We start from the raw sequence: 15,677 nt of genomic DNA, 5'->3' as shown, positions 1-15,677 counted from the left end.
TTAAAATAAAATTTTTAATGACTTTGATAGAATTATGAAATGGTCGAATTTTTGAATAATTAATAATGTCCGAGATATACTGAATAATAATATATTTTCATATTCAATAATATGAATTTATATTATATGCACATGACGATATTAAAATATCGTGTCCAAATCTGGTTAATATATGATATAATATTATATTATATAGTTTTATAAATAAATGGCAACTTTGCTGTAGAGTTTATTATTTGTTTTTAATTTAAATGTAAAAAAGATAATGACACCGTGACACTTTTATTATTATTATTATTATTTTACTTTACTTATTGTAGAAGTAAGTTGACTGGAAATTTAGTCAATTTTTTGAATAAGAAAATCTGAAAAAACTGTCAATTTGATGGCTTTTAACATCTTCGAATATTAAAAATATATATATAAAGTTCAACGGTCCAATTGTTTAGCTTAATATAAAATTTAATCCTGCATAATTATGCTACTTTATTTCAAATCTAAGAAATTATTTGAGTTGTTGATTATTGTTTAATCTTTCGGAATCGATGTGGGACCCCACCACATCCACTGCTCTTTAGGGCTCAGTGTCTTTATTGACACATCGTCTCGTGTCTATTTTTCTTTCTCCAATCGATGTGGGACTCCTGCGAAATCTACTCCTCTCTGGGGCTTAGCGTCTTTACTGGCACATCGTCTCGTGTCTACCCCCCTTCGGAGAAGAGCGATAACTTTCCTTCCTCCAATCGATATGGGACCCCGCCAAATCCACCCCTCTTTGGGGCTCAGTGTCTTTACTAGCACACCGTCTTGTGTCTACCCCGTTCGGGGAAGAGTAAGAACTTTCCTTCCTCTAGTTGATGTGGGACCCTCGCCAAATCTACCCCTCTTTGGAGCTCAACATCTTTACTGGCACACCGTCTCGTGTCTACCTTCCTTCGAGGAAGAGTGAGAAGGCTGACACATTGTCCAGTGTCTGGTTCTGGTACCATTTGTAACGACCCAAGTCCACCGCTAACAGATATTATTCTCTTTAGGCTTTCCCTTTCGAGTTTCCTTTGAAAGTTTTAAAACGAGTATGGTGTTTCGTTCTCCTCCCCAACCAATGTGAGACTCTCACATTTTCATATTTGTAAATTATTTATGAAGTGTTAATAAATGATTTTCGTTCATATATTGACGATAATATCTTTTTTGTGGCTAACAACTCACAATGAAATAAAAATAATTATATCGGCTTAATAACTTTTTTTTTGTTAATAAAAAAATATTAGAATTCAAAATTATTTTAAAATTTATGGTTCATTTATGCAATTTTAAAATCCCAAACCCATTTTTTTAAGATTATCCAAACGAACATCTATTTATGTTTGATTATTAATTATATTTATTAAATTAAAAAATTGCATTAAATACAAAACTTTTTGATAATTTACATTTATCTTAAGAGTTTAACTAATTATAAATGGGTCCCTAAGCCGAATACTTTTGCAGCCATGTATATGTATGTATGTATGTATGTATGGATGGATGGATGAAGTGCACCGCTACTAACATCATCCACGTAATCACTGGCACGCTGGAATGGAGTACGACAATTACAGGCCAACAACCCACGTGGCCTGTCATTATCGGTCAATAAATTTCCTCTTCCGAAGAAAAATAAAAAAATTGTGGGTCCCACCACTTGTGGGACCAACTATTTTTATATTTTATTATTATTATTTTTTTAGTTTAAGTGAAAATTTTGAATTATTTTAAAAAGTATATATTCTTAATTATTTATTTAATGTTATCTAAGAATTGGATTGAATTAGAAGACGCCAGCTGTAGATATGGGTTTTGACTTTTATTGATTGTAAATTAATTTTATAATATTATCATAATTTCATCCTTTTTATTAAAATAATAATAATAATAACAAATTTGTGATTAACGTTGAATAAAACATGTTAGATTTATTAAAAATGGGCCAAGCAAGCTTTAGGCCCAATTGAATAGGCAATACTATTGGAGTGTGTAGCCTAAACCATGGTTTAGTATTTCACTTACTCGGGTTTGAGTTGGGTTGAAATTTTAGAAAATCGAATGTTTGGGTTGGTTTGTGGGTTGACATTTTTTTATTCGGGTCAACCAGACCAACCCGAAGATAGAGTTATAACCCAACTTTAACTTGTCTTACTTTTAAGATTAATATGAAGATTAAGAATATTTGACGTTTGTATCTAATGTTAGTGATGCGTTGTGACTTGTGAATGTTTGATTTATGAGATTTTAGTTATTGATGTAACATTTATTGTTGATAAGTACGATTTAAAAAAAAAAAAAATTTAAAAAGAACAATCGAGTATATATATATATATTGTCCGTACGATAGAGGGAGGTTTCCCCTCTCCCCTCCTCAACAGATATGGAATTTCACAATCCACCTCCATGAATACACTCTCTCCCTGAGACATCGTCGTCCGACGTTTGACTCTGATATCATTTATAAACCTCCAAATCATGCTGGAGAAAACTTTCCCTTGTCAAATCTTGTAATGAGTTCTATGCTATCTATACTTTCAAACTCTCTCTCTCTTTTATGTATGCTAGTGGGTTTGAGCTATTACATATGGTATCAGAGCCCGACATCGGACGATATGCCAGCGAGGACGCTCATCTCCAAGAGGAGTGGATCGTGAGATCCCACATCGGTTGGAGAGGGGAACGTGGAAATCTCTCAATAGTAGATGCGTTTTAAAATCGTGAGGCTAATGAGAAGAGTAACATACTAAAGCAAACAATATTTACTAACGGTGAAGTTAAGTTGTTACAAAAGACCGAAACATATGTTGCCCGATCGTAGATAACATAATTTAGAGAGACTAGTCGTGATCTAAGGCATGAAAGTTTAGTGAATCAACATGACCATGTTCACTCTCTCACTTGAACAAGAAGCAAGCAATCTTTTTTGTGTTTCCCAAGAAATACTTTTAAATCTCACTTTTCCAATGTATAAATTCAAACTTCTCCACCATTTTCAACCCTCAAAACCCTTTCTGGGTTTCATCCCCACCATGGCTGAGCAGAAGATCATGAACAGCCATAGCCATAGCCTTACGTCCAAGTGTGCTGCTTTGATAAAGCAGCAAAGAGGCAGAATTTACCTCCTCCGCCGTTGTGCCACCATGTTGCTGTGTTGGTATATTCATGGAGATCACGACTAAACACAATTTAAGCTCACTACTAGTAAATATTATGTATTTTAGCTCGTTAGTCTTATAATTTTAATATACACACTTTTATAAGAAAGACTTTGTTCTCTCTTATTTCTCTCCCAATACTCGTCTGTTTAAACCTTCAACTTTAAGAAAAGTAATAACAGCTCGAGCAAGCGAGCTTTCCTCGGCTCGAGGTTTTAAGGGTTAGTTTTTGTGGTTTGGTTTGAGGTGGGGTTAGGTTAAAGAGTCTCTCCTTGCTTTCTCCTCTAGTGTTTTTGACCAATTTGGTTTCATTATGTGGAAATGAAGGAGAAAGGAGCAGACCTTTGTTAAACCTAAAATAGATCATAACTGTATATACTAAAATAATCTAAGATTTACTAGTTGTTACATTTGAAGGGTTTGTTACCAAATCTATGATTTCATGGTTTGTTATCAAATCATAGATTTGGAATGTAATCTTCATTATACACATCTATAAATACATGAGGTCGTGACCCATATAGGTTATCGTGCCATTCAATCTAACCACCTTTACTTTTTGACCGAAAACCAGACAGTGTTACCTTAAAAACTTTGGCAGCCATTGGAGAAGGTGGCCTGCTTAGCTTAGTAGCTTAGCTTGTACTAAGATTGTTATGTTTTGAGTTCGAGAATAATAAGGTTGTTTGTGATTTCATGTCTCAAATCTAATCCTATGTTGTACTAAATAAATATATTTCTTTTTCAATTTTGACTTCTTTCAATCTTAAATTTTGTATTTCTCTCTCTTCATCAATTTAAAACATTCCTAACCTAATCTTTCTATAATACTCTAAATTAATAAAATTATCATTCGAGACACCGTATGTTACAATTAAATATAACATTTTAATATAATTTAATTTTTGGTGTGATATTCCAACCTCCCATAAATTGGTTATTCTTAAACAAGTCACCCGACCACCACACCAGTAATTGAAGAATGTGTTAAAAGGGTCCTTTTTAACGAGTTGACGGAGCCTTTTTCAGATATATTTTGTAGAAGGGAACAAAACATTCCTTAAAAAGCAAACAATACTTTTCTCTATCAAACGTGTTTTAAAACCATGACGCAGACGACGATGCGTAATGGGTCAAAGCGAATAATATCTACTAGTGATGTGCTTAGGCTGTTACAAATGATATAAGAACTAGAGACAATGAGTTGTGTCAGTGAGAATGTTGGCCCCTAAGTGAGGTGGATTTTGAGATCCCACGTCAATTGGAGAGGAGAATGTTTGGAAACTTCTCTCTAGCAGACACGCTTTTAAATTGTCTCGAGACTGAAACTTGTCTCGAGACTGGCTGACACAATAATTAATGAATTTTTTTTTGAAGTATCTATAAATTAGGAACCAAACATAAGAAAGAAATGAAATGGGCGAGACGTGTATGCTTTTGAGTCACCCAAATAACGGATTCCTTCCCATCGGATTTGCGGCAGTTCGTGGCTTTCCATTTCGAGCTCAATCCGAATGCTTTGCCACCGCGCTCCTCCCCGCCATTTCCTTCCCACTCACCTCCCAACATGCCAATCTTTGCTGCTACAACGCTCGGATCTCTCTCCGCTCATTCATTTCTTGCACTCTCCGCCTCCACTGATGCTTCCAACTCCCTTTCAACCTCCTTCTTTTTAACCCATAAATCCCCCTCTAAACGCCCTTCCAATTTCGCCGCCAGAGTTTCCCTTTCCGGAAAACCGGACCCCATTGCCGGAGTTCTGGAAAGTTCGCCGTCATCGCCGGAGTCAGTTCGACGTGCTCGGGTGAGTACATTGTTCATCCCTTCTTTCTTTTAATCGAACGACTGGGGTTTTCTTTTATATCCGATTTTCTCTTTAAATGAATCACTCTGGAAGTAACAAGTTTGCTGTATTCGAATTCGAATTCTGGTTCCAAGCGCTGAAGGTTTTGAATAATTCATTAGAAGTGTATGTGTGAAGCTTTTGGCACTCAATTCCGTCAAGATTTTGAGATTAGGTTTTGATTTTCACCGCCAGATATTCTGTTTCCACTCAATTATTTCACTTAGGGCATTGAATTGCAGCCTTCTAGTTTTGTTGTTCAACCATGCAATATCAAGGGCTAAAGATGATGCCATGGGTTCAAAAGGATCATCATTTAGCCATCATGATTGGATGGTTGTTGTTGGGAGCAAAAAGTTTATGCTTAGCCTGAATTTGTATGAGTATTGTTAAACTCTTATATTCTAATACTTGGTTTCTGCAAAGAAGTAGAGATCTGCTGATTGGAAGACAGCGAGGGAATACCTTGATAGTGGATTTATCTTCAAAGGTAGGATTGAAGGTTCGAATGCTGGAGGTTTACTCGTCCGATTTTATTCTCTTGTGGGGTTTCTTCCATTCCCTCTATTGAGCCCTGCTCATTCTTGTAAAGGTACAAGTTCTCTTAATCCTTTGTGCTATATGCTATTAGACGAAGTCAGTAGTTTACCCAATAATGACTTGAATTGCTTGAGGTATATTTGTTTCAAGTTTTTTTTAACATTAATTTCTTGCAGAACCATACAAGAGTATCCAAGATATTGCAAAAAGCTTAATTGGTTCACTTATACCAGTGAAGGTAGTTAACTACTAAAGTTGTCCTTAATTTTAATCGTTTATAGTTTTGAAAGCATCTCCTCTAGTTGGCTGAAGACTGGTGTATTTCTATTTGCTTCGCCACTCCCTAGTGTCCAACATGAGCACAAACTAGGTCATGTATCAAACGTGTGTCCAACACACCAAAATAAAACTCATTTTTTATATTTGTTTCTTTTAAGTTTTCTTTTGAAACTCAGACATTTAGTACTTTCAGTTAGCCATATGTTCAAAGAATCTGAGACGGATATGAGGGGTATATCTTTGTTCAAGGGGAGGAGACTAAGGGCGCGATAGTCCTGACACCATGTACCCCACAATGTAATTTAGGCTCGTGCTTTGTCTAGGTTGTTGCCTTGGGGATGTCAAGAACAAACTCTCGTAGTCAATTGAGACGATTGAGAGTGGATGGATGAGTGTAGGTGTAAGTGGTACTTTGTTCAAGGTGCAAACAATGTCTCACATCGACTAGGCAAGCGAGAGATCCATGCTTTATAAGTGAGAACAATTATTTCTATTGGTATGAGGCTTTTTAGGTGAATCAAAAGCAAAACTACGAGGTCTTAAACCAAAAGTCGATAATATCGTACCATTGTGGAAATATGTGGAGGGTCGATTGTCCATAACAGAATTTTCATTTTTGTACGGAGTGGGGCACCAAAGACTTCCTTGTATTGAATCTTTCTTTCTATTTTCTTTCTCCGTGTTCTTCAGCTTTAGCTGGGACAGATGCTTCTTTGGCTCCTGTAACTACTAGAGAAAATGATCACTCTCCCCTCCGTTTGAAATTTCTTTCTCACTGTCTCCACTTTGCTCCCTCTTATATTCTTCCTTTCCTCTGTCAAATATTTTCCTGAAGTTCCTCAAATCATTTCCCAAACTATGCACCAACATCTCTTTTGAAATTGAACTATGGGATGGTACCCTTGCTTCCTCTGTTCTAAATCTAATGAATTAAAACTCAACTGATCCAATTTAGGTCCAAATTTTTTATTTGAATCATAATTGGTCAATGAAGAAAGTAAAACACTTGGATCATGTGGCTACACCATATTACACATATTCATAAAGTGAAACAGAGAAAGTTGTAATGTAATTGTTTATGAGGGAAATGAAGGAAAAAAATTAGGGGTCTATTCCATTTGGGCGAGATAGTTCTTTCATCATTCATATTCACAGTTGACCATCCCTGCTTTTGAAATACTTAGGTGAGGATACATTAAACCCTGTCTTTTCTTATTTTCTAGGTTATCCAAGCAGATGAGAAAAACAAGAATTTGATATTTTCAGAGAAGGAAGCTGCATGGTCAAAGTTTTCTGAGCAAGTTGGTGTGGGAGATGTCTATGAAGCTAGAGTTGGCTCTGTGGAGGATTATGGTGCCTTTGTACATTTACGTTTCTCTGATGGTGATATTTTGTGTTCTATTAAGCTTATGTACTGATATATTAAGAAATCAATTACCACTTATTTTCCAAAATTCGACAGGTCTCTATCATCTTACTGGGCTAGTACATATATCAGAAGTTTCATGGGATCTAGTTCAGGATGTAAGAGACATCTTAAGCGAGGGTGACGAAGTGAGGGTGAAAGTCATTGATGTTGATAGGCAAGTCTTGTCAGATTTCCTTCTGTCACCAGCTAATGTGCACCTTCTAGGAAATTCTGTTATTTGAAGTATTTTTATCCACTATAAAACATATACAAGGCTTTCTCTTGGTTACAAATAATTGTTATATAGTGTTATAATGAAGTGCAAATTATGAGCTCGATCATATTCAGCGCAAGTTTGTTAGCTAGCTAGCTACAGCTGTTATTGTTTGTAATTAGTGCTGTAACTAGAGACGGGTATAGATATTGTACCAAACTTACTTGTGAGATCGCACATCGGTTGGAGAGGGGAACGAAACATTCTTTATAAGGGCGTGGAAACCTCTCCTTAAGCAGACACGTATTAAAAACCTTGAGGGGAAGCCCGAAAGGAAAAGCCCAAAGAGTACAATATCTGCTAGCAGTGGGCTTAGGCTGTTACAAATGATATTAGAGTCAGACACCGGAGGGTGTGCCAGCGAGGACGTTGAGCCTAGAAGGGGGTGGATTGTGAGATCCCACATCGGTTGGAGAGGGGAACGAAACATTATGTATAAGGGTGTGGAAACTTCTCCCTAGTAGACGCATATTAAAAACCTTGAGGGAAGCCCGAAAGGGAAAGCCCAAAGAGGACAATATCTGCAAGTGGTGGGCTTGAATTGTTACATTATCGATGAAACATGAAATATAGACTCGTTCTTTGGTGGATGTAGACCAATTATTGGGTCGAACCACTTAAAAATCTTGTGAGTTCCTCTGCTGTTTCTTTCCCTCTTAATCTTTGTAATTGTTCTGATTCTGGTTAAAACCCAGATTAGCCATAGGCGATAGATGATTTTGTTATTTTCGCAGAAGGTTAAGAAATGGAAAACGAGGAAAATGTGATAAGACTAGCTAAATTTATATCATCTCATGCTTTTAGGCCATTGCCTATTGCCATGCATTGTCAGCTGTCTTATTGGTTTTATGCAGGGACAAGTCGAGGATCACATTATCGATTAAACAACTCGAGGAAGATCCACTTTTGGAAACATTGGACAAAGTAATACCGCAGGTTAGTGAAGCATTGATGTACGCATTTAGTCAGTCTTTTCAACTACTTTCATCTCATAACTGAGCTTTAACTACATGAACATCATAATTTATTATAACAGGATGATTCTGCTGAACCTGATTCGTTCGGACCTAAAAGTGACAGCGAAATCATACCCCTTCCTGGACTTGATACAATATTTGAAGAGCTACTGCAAGAAGAAGGGTATGTTTCTCTAATCTTCAAAGCTATGGAGAGCACTGTCTAAAAAGATTACTTATAACAACAATGTATGGACATCAACAGTACCAATAAATATGCATTGGCTTGTTCTGATTTTTTGAGTTTAACTTTTGTGTTAGACAGACAATGTGATGTACATACAAATATTTATATACATTCATACACATACGTATAGGGTTCAAATATGAGATGAATTGGCTGACACTGAACAAACTAAAGAGGGCTTGTCTGGGACTTCGTGCATTTTTTTCACTTCATTGATAAACTTTGTTAGATTTTTAGTCATTGGTAGGGATCATATTATCAGCATGTGAGTTCTCAAGTTATATTAACCTTGAGTTAGCAGTATGATCTTAATATGATTAGTTTGAATATCAGTATAGAAGATGTTCATATCAACCGACAAGGATTTGAGAAACGGGTGGTTTCACAAGACCTACAGCTTTGGCTATCAAATGTAAGATGGTTTGTTACTAAGAATATTATGTGGGGTTTAGTCATTTGCTTCAATTTCTCAATTGTCATCTTACTGTTACTGTAGGCACCTCCTGTTGAAAAGAAGTTCACTCTCCTTGCTCGTGCCGGGAGGCAGGTAGTTGTTTCTCCTTCTCACACATGCACAAGCATGAGCACATGCACACAGATACCAACTGTAACGGCCCAAACCCCCCGCTAGCAGATATTGTTCTCTTTGAGCTTCCCATTTCGGGTTTCTCCTTAAGGTTTTTAAAACGCGTCTGTTAGGGGGAGGTTTCCACGCCCTTATAAAGAAAGCTGTATTTCCCTCTTAAACCGATGTGGGATCTCACAATTTACTCCCCTTAAGACCCAGCGTCCTTGCTGGCACACCGCTCAGTGTCTGGTTCTGATACCATTTGTAACAGTCAAAACCTACTGCTAGCAGATATTGTCTTCTTTGGGCTTTCTCTTTCGGGCTTCTTCTAAACAACTTTAAAACGCGTCTATTAAGGGGAGATTTCCACACCCTTATAATGAATACTTTGTTCTCCTCCCCAATCAATATAGGATCTCACACTAACATCAATGGTTCTTGAATTTAGGTTCAAGAAATACAACTGACAACATCACTCGATCAGGAAGGTATTAAAAGGGCATTGCAGCGAGTGTTGGAACGTGTCCCATGATTTGTGAACAGAGTTGAACAATTCGATTTTGAATGAAGCTGTCTGTAAAGAAGATGATATCAATTCAATTGTTTCAAGTAAGTTGTATATCTTGTCTGGTCTCTACGTCTATTCTAATGGTAAAAGGTTCTTGTAAGCATGAATGCTCGATCATTGTCTGACAGCCTTCATCTTGGAGGATTTGTAGTCTTTGCTTCTCATAGCCAATATATATATATATATTGTATACGTATATTTCCTTTTTTCTTATTTCATAATCATTTCTGCGGAGAGATATAAGGCTCGTCTAACTTGATTTGACCCATGACCTTATAGATCAAGTTTTCTCCATCTCAGTTTAGCGTTAAATGAACATCTCTAAACTTAATCATGTGATATTAGTTATCATGAAACTTTTGTTATTCTAGTACAATTCGATGCCATGTTCTCTTCTCGTTAGCGCTGAATAGTGTTTGATCACTTCACCAATAAGATAAATATAATATCTTCCTCAATGACGACTTAGAAAAAGTTCATATGGGTATACCTACCGATATGGAATCCACAAAAGAATTACCAGTAAAATGCACGAACTCTAAAAAATATTCTTCGGGGCTTGGAACGACATATTGTAAATTCAGCACCTAGTACATATTGTCTTATTTGAGTTTTCTCAAACTTTTTAAAATGCGTATGTTAATGAGATGTTTCCACACACTTATACCGATGTGAGATCTCACAATCCACCCTCGTTCGGGTCCTAGCGTCTTTGTTGGCACACTGTCTTATGTCCACCCATTTCAGGGCTCCAGTCTCCTTGTGGGCACATCACCCAGTGTTTGACTATGATACCATTTATACGACCAAAACCCACTACTAACAGATATTATCCTGTTTGAGCTTTTCCTTTCGAGTTTTTCATCAAGGGTTTTAAAACGCGTCTACTAGGGAGAGGTTTCCACACCTTGTTATAAAAAATGTTTCGTTCTCCTCCCCAACTGATGTGAGATCTCAAAGATAGTGTTGATCATGAAACTTTCAAAGTATAGAAATTAAACCCTAAACCTTAGTACATTCGAAAATTGTAGTGACTCCTTGTTAGCAAGGGCCCTGTACGTTTGAGGCACATGACATATTTAGAGTCAACTCCTATATGTATGCTTTACAGAGTAAAAGGTTTTAGGTCCTTTCAACAGGACCACAATTTCATTTATGTTATGTGTGTCTATATATCTATCTATGTATATATATATATATATATATATATATATATTAATAATCTTTTTTTAAGTATAGTTTATAAATAAAAAATCACATTTAGAAAATCCCTTAATACTTAAAGATTAAATAGACGTTATAACAGCCCAAGCCTACCGTTAGCAGATATTGTCTACTTTGGCCTATTACATATCGCTGTTAGTCGCACGGTTTTAAAATGCAGTCTATTAGGGAGAGATTTTCACACTTACAAATAAAAAACAATCACGTCATATTAAAATAAAATAAAATGTAACCGATAAAGCTCCATGTCTAGAATTTGAAATATGAATTTGACACTTGAAGACCCGTCATTCCCTTACGACATGACCATAATACCTACTTATCTTGAACTGCTTCTAAGAGCGAAAGCTATTCCAAAAGACCAACACGACATGACCGTTTTATTTTTATGGTCAGTCTCATTTAAACGTGGTTGGGTAAAAGAAGACGATGATTAAAGGAATAAAGAAATGCATAATAAATTATTAATGTAATAATTGGTTAGAGGAGAGGCTTAAAATTCCCATGTTAATGTTGGGTATGAACCATAAGTAATCACTCATCCTTCTGCACGCGCAAACCCAACATCCTCTTCTATTTCTTTTTTATTCTCTAACTTTTGCCCCTCCTCTTTCTTCTATTTAAATATTAGCCCCTCACAAATCTATTATTTATTTTATACCCCTCCTTAAAAAGGAGTATTCAATTATCAAATATAATATAAACTTTTCCATCTAAATAATTCATCAATATTCGATAAATATGTTTGTTGAAATAAAATTATATAACAAATAATAAAATTGTTTAATTGAGAGTTAATAATGAAAATATATTGATTATGACCGCATTAGTAGATCTCTAAGTTTGAGAGCTTCAACGACCTCAAATATAAATATTAATGTTTTAATTTTATATCTAATAAAATTTTAATAGAAAGAACGAGAAAAAAGAAAAAAAAAAGAAAGTTTTAGACTTGACATATAATGGAAAAAAAAAAAAAAAACTTAGTCGACACGGGTTATTAAACACACGGAGAGTCGAGGGGGTTCGGGTTAGGGTTAGGGTTAGGGTAGGAATGGTAGAAGCATGGGTTGGTATTTGGTTTGGTTGGAGTGGCGGAAAGAAAGGCGTAGAGAAGGCAGATAGGGTTTGGGGGTATCCCTCTGCCAATTGATTTTTTTATTTTTTTTTAATAAATATTTTAAAAATCCCATTGGTTTAAAAATTATTTAGAAAAAATTAATAAAAATATAAAATTTAATTTATAATTTAGCTGAAATTGTGGGTATTTTTGGGTATTTGGAATTCAAGAAATAAAAATGAAAATAAATGGAGTAAAAGCCCATGCATTATCAAACTCATAGCTCTGCACACATTATATTTCCCATTTATTTCCTACCTATTAATTTTATAAAAATAAGGAAGTTTTCAAATTTAATTTTAGAAATTTTAAAAATAATTTAGTTTTATTTTATCATGTTGGCATACCAAGAGATTTCTCTCAAAATAACAAAATATAGTATGGTTTTATTTTTCAACGGAAAAACATTATATTTATTTAAAAAATAATATAAAAATTCTTCCTTTTTGTCTATTTAATCTAAAATAATTTAAAAATCCATTCACAAAGTATCTATAGACACCATTCTTATTTACATTTGATTTTTTAGGGTGACATATGAAGGAAATGAAATAAAAATTATATTTTTTATTACTAAATTATTTTTAAAAATTAATTACATAAAAAAGAAAAAATCAAGCTTCATTACAGAATGATTTTACAGATAGCAATTTGAGCAAAGTGATATTGGTTATTCCTTAATAACTCAAAATCAGAATAATTCTTTTTTATAAAAAAAGAAAAATCAAATTAAAAATGACCAAAAGTCAGACCATGATGGGACCTAGTGGTCATTGGGGTTGGTGAAAAAAAAAAAGGTCTTCGAAAAAATGGATTCGAGACAGTGACGGCCTATCTTGACATTAAAATTCCAGGAATTTTCTTGGTTGAGTTCTATGCAAGCTATCTTTACTTGGATAATGCACTGAAAATAGAGATAAAAGAAGAAGAAGAAGAAGAAGACACACCAAAAGCCATATTTTAATAAATGGCTTTATGATGCACTGAAATCATATTTTAAAACCACCCCAAAAGAAAAGAAGCATTTTTGAAATGACATAAACTCGGGCAAGAAACCACACAAATCAACAAAGCCAGGAATCAGTGGGGGCGTATATGGGGACACCTAAAGGGTTTATACTGCAACGGAAAGGGGTTAGCAAAAGACAAAATGTGTGGAAGTATATCATTAAATATACTCACAAAAGAAGAGCCCATGACACATGACAACAACGTTTAGAAGCTATCCAAGTTAAGTCATAAAGACATAATATATAAAATCATACCACCAAAGTTCAGAAGAGACACCATCACTGCTTCTCTGATGCCGCTGCTGCTGTCACTGTTTACTGGGGTCTTCTTTTCCATCGCTTTCATTGCAATCGGCTTCGCTGCTGCTGATTTGTGTGTGTTTTCTTGACGACCCTTTGCAAAGCTTGACTGGATATTTCTTGGCATTCAGCTCCAGCTTCCGTAGAGCTGCTTTACCAAGATCAATCCCACATATGTCAGCGAGCCTAACAAGGTACAGCAAAACGTCTGAGAGTTCTTCCCCAAGATGTTGTTTCTCTTCATTTTTCCAGCCAGGAAGGCCTCTTGGAACCTCCCCTTTCCACTGGAATATCTCAGACAACTCTCCCACTTCACCCACCTGAAGTATTCCAAACAGAAAATAAAAGCCATGAGAAGAAGAAAACACTGCTAGATAGATCTCTCCCCCTTGGCAGTCATCAAAGCTGGGCTATTCAATCACAAGATAAAGCATACAAAACTTCTTTAAAAAAAAAAAAAAAAAAAAAATCATTTATGAGCAATCCACTAAATAGAATGGGTATCATCATTCTCCGCCTACGTCCTAATTCACTTGGAACAGTTCACACAGTTCCAAACAGCAAACAAAACAGCTTTCACTGTTCCTAAAATTTGTACTTCATGAATGACAGAATGATTGCCAAGTAAAAATGAGATAAAATCTGGCCAGTCAAGTGAATAATATACTCAGAACAGTCCTACTCCGCATAAAATTTCAAGCCTAACAGAAATTATTGTCCTGAAGTTTTTCCAAATCGCAACCTAACTTCAGTTTTAGTAGTTCTTCCGCCATTAAAACTTCAGTAAAACCCTAAAGGAACGAGGAAGTATTGAAGCATTCATCGACGATCGAGGAATCCCTAATAGACATTATTAGCACAAAAACAATACGAAAAAGAGTAAGAAAAGAACATCAATCGTCGGCAGACTGTTCAACCCTCCCATTTCACAACGGGAAAACGAACCGCAAAGTTTTCATCAAATCGTTTCCGAGTAGTTTACACAGGCGGAAGAAGAAGGTGATATTCGACTTCCAATCCGCATTGCAGTAAGAAAGTACAGTTATCGAAAGAACATTAATACAATACCATAGCGAGAAGGAGATTTCTAGGGCTATGAAACTGATCCCAGTCCCTCTCTCTAGCAAACTCCGCCATCATAGTCTTCAACTCCTTGAGAGTCACCTCCCTCTCAACAACCTCCGCCATCGCCAGCCACTGACAGCCGACCACGCTCACTTTTTCCTAACCGGAACACCGTACTCCGCAGCAGCAGAAGAAAAAACGGCCGCCGTTTACGCAGCGGACATGAAATTGCAGAGAAGCATTAACTAAAAGTAAATCGTTGGTTCTTATTCTCCTGGTGCCTTATTACTGCGATCACGGGAGGGAGGGAGAAGTGATGACCGGGTACAGGGAAATGCCGGTTGGTCTGACGCGATTTTCATGGCTACATGACAGTCAGCTGTCGGTTTCTCTTATATTTTTGGGCTTGCTACTGTGGCCCTCTTGTTTTGTAATTTCGGGATTTTCAGGGGCCACCTGTTTGGCTTGAAAAGTAATAAAATAAATATTTGGGGATTAATCTGCAAAAAGAATAATTGTAATTTTAAAAATAAATATTTGGAGACAATAATAATATTGGACCATAGGAATTATTTCGTAAATCTCGTACAGTGTAATGGAGCTGACTTTACTCAAGGTCCATCATCTAGGGGATGCTAATTTTAAATTTCCCTATAATATATATATTTTTTTTTCATTTATTATAATATTTATTACAATGCAATAATAATATTAATCCGGACTCCCGTACTAATTCTAAAATCTCAACCGGATCTTCTTCATAAAATTATAAACGTTCAAAAAATTCGATCAATCCAATCCAATCTAATCCAACATATACTGTTTGAATTAAAAATAAATTTTTATTTATAGTAAAGTTATATATATATATATATATACTTTTATAATTATGTGTTTTTTTTTTCAATAATTTTTAAAAAAAAAATTACTTGGAACGAATTTTTTTAAAATATATATTGAAATTGAATGATAAAGTTGAGATCGGTTGGAGATGGGAATGAAATATTCCGTATAATGATATGTTAGCATACGTATTTTAAAACTGTGAAGTTGACAATACGTAACGGCCAAAATAGACAATATGTACTGACGT

At 35.5% G+C, this 15,677-nt stretch overlaps 2 protein-coding genes across 2 annotated transcripts; one reads left to right on the top strand and one right to left on the bottom strand.

Annotated features, from left to right (window-relative positions):
- The first annotated feature begins 4,610 nt into the window (after positions 1-4,610).
- On the top strand, positions 4,611-10,071 carry LOC111789621 (30S ribosomal protein S1). Its single transcript, XM_023670254.1, is given in 11 exon segments — positions 4,611-4,738; positions 4,740-4,986; positions 5,458-5,617; positions 5,742-5,803; positions 7,068-7,227; positions 7,307-7,427; positions 8,381-8,462; positions 8,563-8,666; positions 9,063-9,141; positions 9,226-9,276; positions 9,746-10,071. Coding segments are annotated over 11 exon segments (1,275 nt in total). The 5' UTR covers positions 4,611-4,613; the 3' UTR covers positions 9,830-10,071.
- A 3,289-nt stretch (positions 10,072-13,360) lies between these two features.
- On the bottom strand, positions 13,361-14,840 carry LOC111789627 (dCTP pyrophosphatase 1-like). The gene is made up of 2 exons (XM_023670260.1): positions 14,588-14,840; positions 13,361-13,839 (listed from the first exon to the last, which is right to left on the bottom strand). Exons 1-2 carry the CDS (start codon positions 14,705-14,707, stop codon positions 13,528-13,530), a joined length of 432 nt encoding a protein of 143 aa, XP_023526028.1. The 5' UTR covers positions 14,708-14,840; the 3' UTR covers positions 13,361-13,527.
- Between the last annotated feature and the right edge of the window lie 837 nt (positions 14,841-15,677).

This window comes from Cucurbita pepo, chromosome LG03 (assembly GCF_002806865.2).
Source record: "Cucurbita pepo subsp. pepo cultivar mu-cu-16 chromosome LG03, ASM280686v2, whole genome shotgun sequence".
NCBI lineage: Eukaryota > Viridiplantae > Streptophyta > Magnoliopsida > Cucurbitales > Cucurbitaceae > Cucurbita > Cucurbita pepo.
The sequence above is the reverse complement of the archived record's forward strand: the minus strand, read 5'-3'. Positions and strand labels throughout refer to the sequence as shown.

What these genes read in the sequence shown, in the direction of transcription:
- LOC111789627 (XM_023670260.1), bottom strand. Translation starts at nt 14,707, where the DNA reads ATGGCGGAGGTTGTTGAGAGGGAGGTGACTCTCAAGGAGTTGAAGACT. An exon ending in GAAATCTCCTTCTCGCTATG is followed by an intron (nt 13,840 to 14,587) that starts GTATTGTATTAA and finishes GGAATACTTCAG; the next exon opens with GTGGGTGAAGTGGGAGAGTT.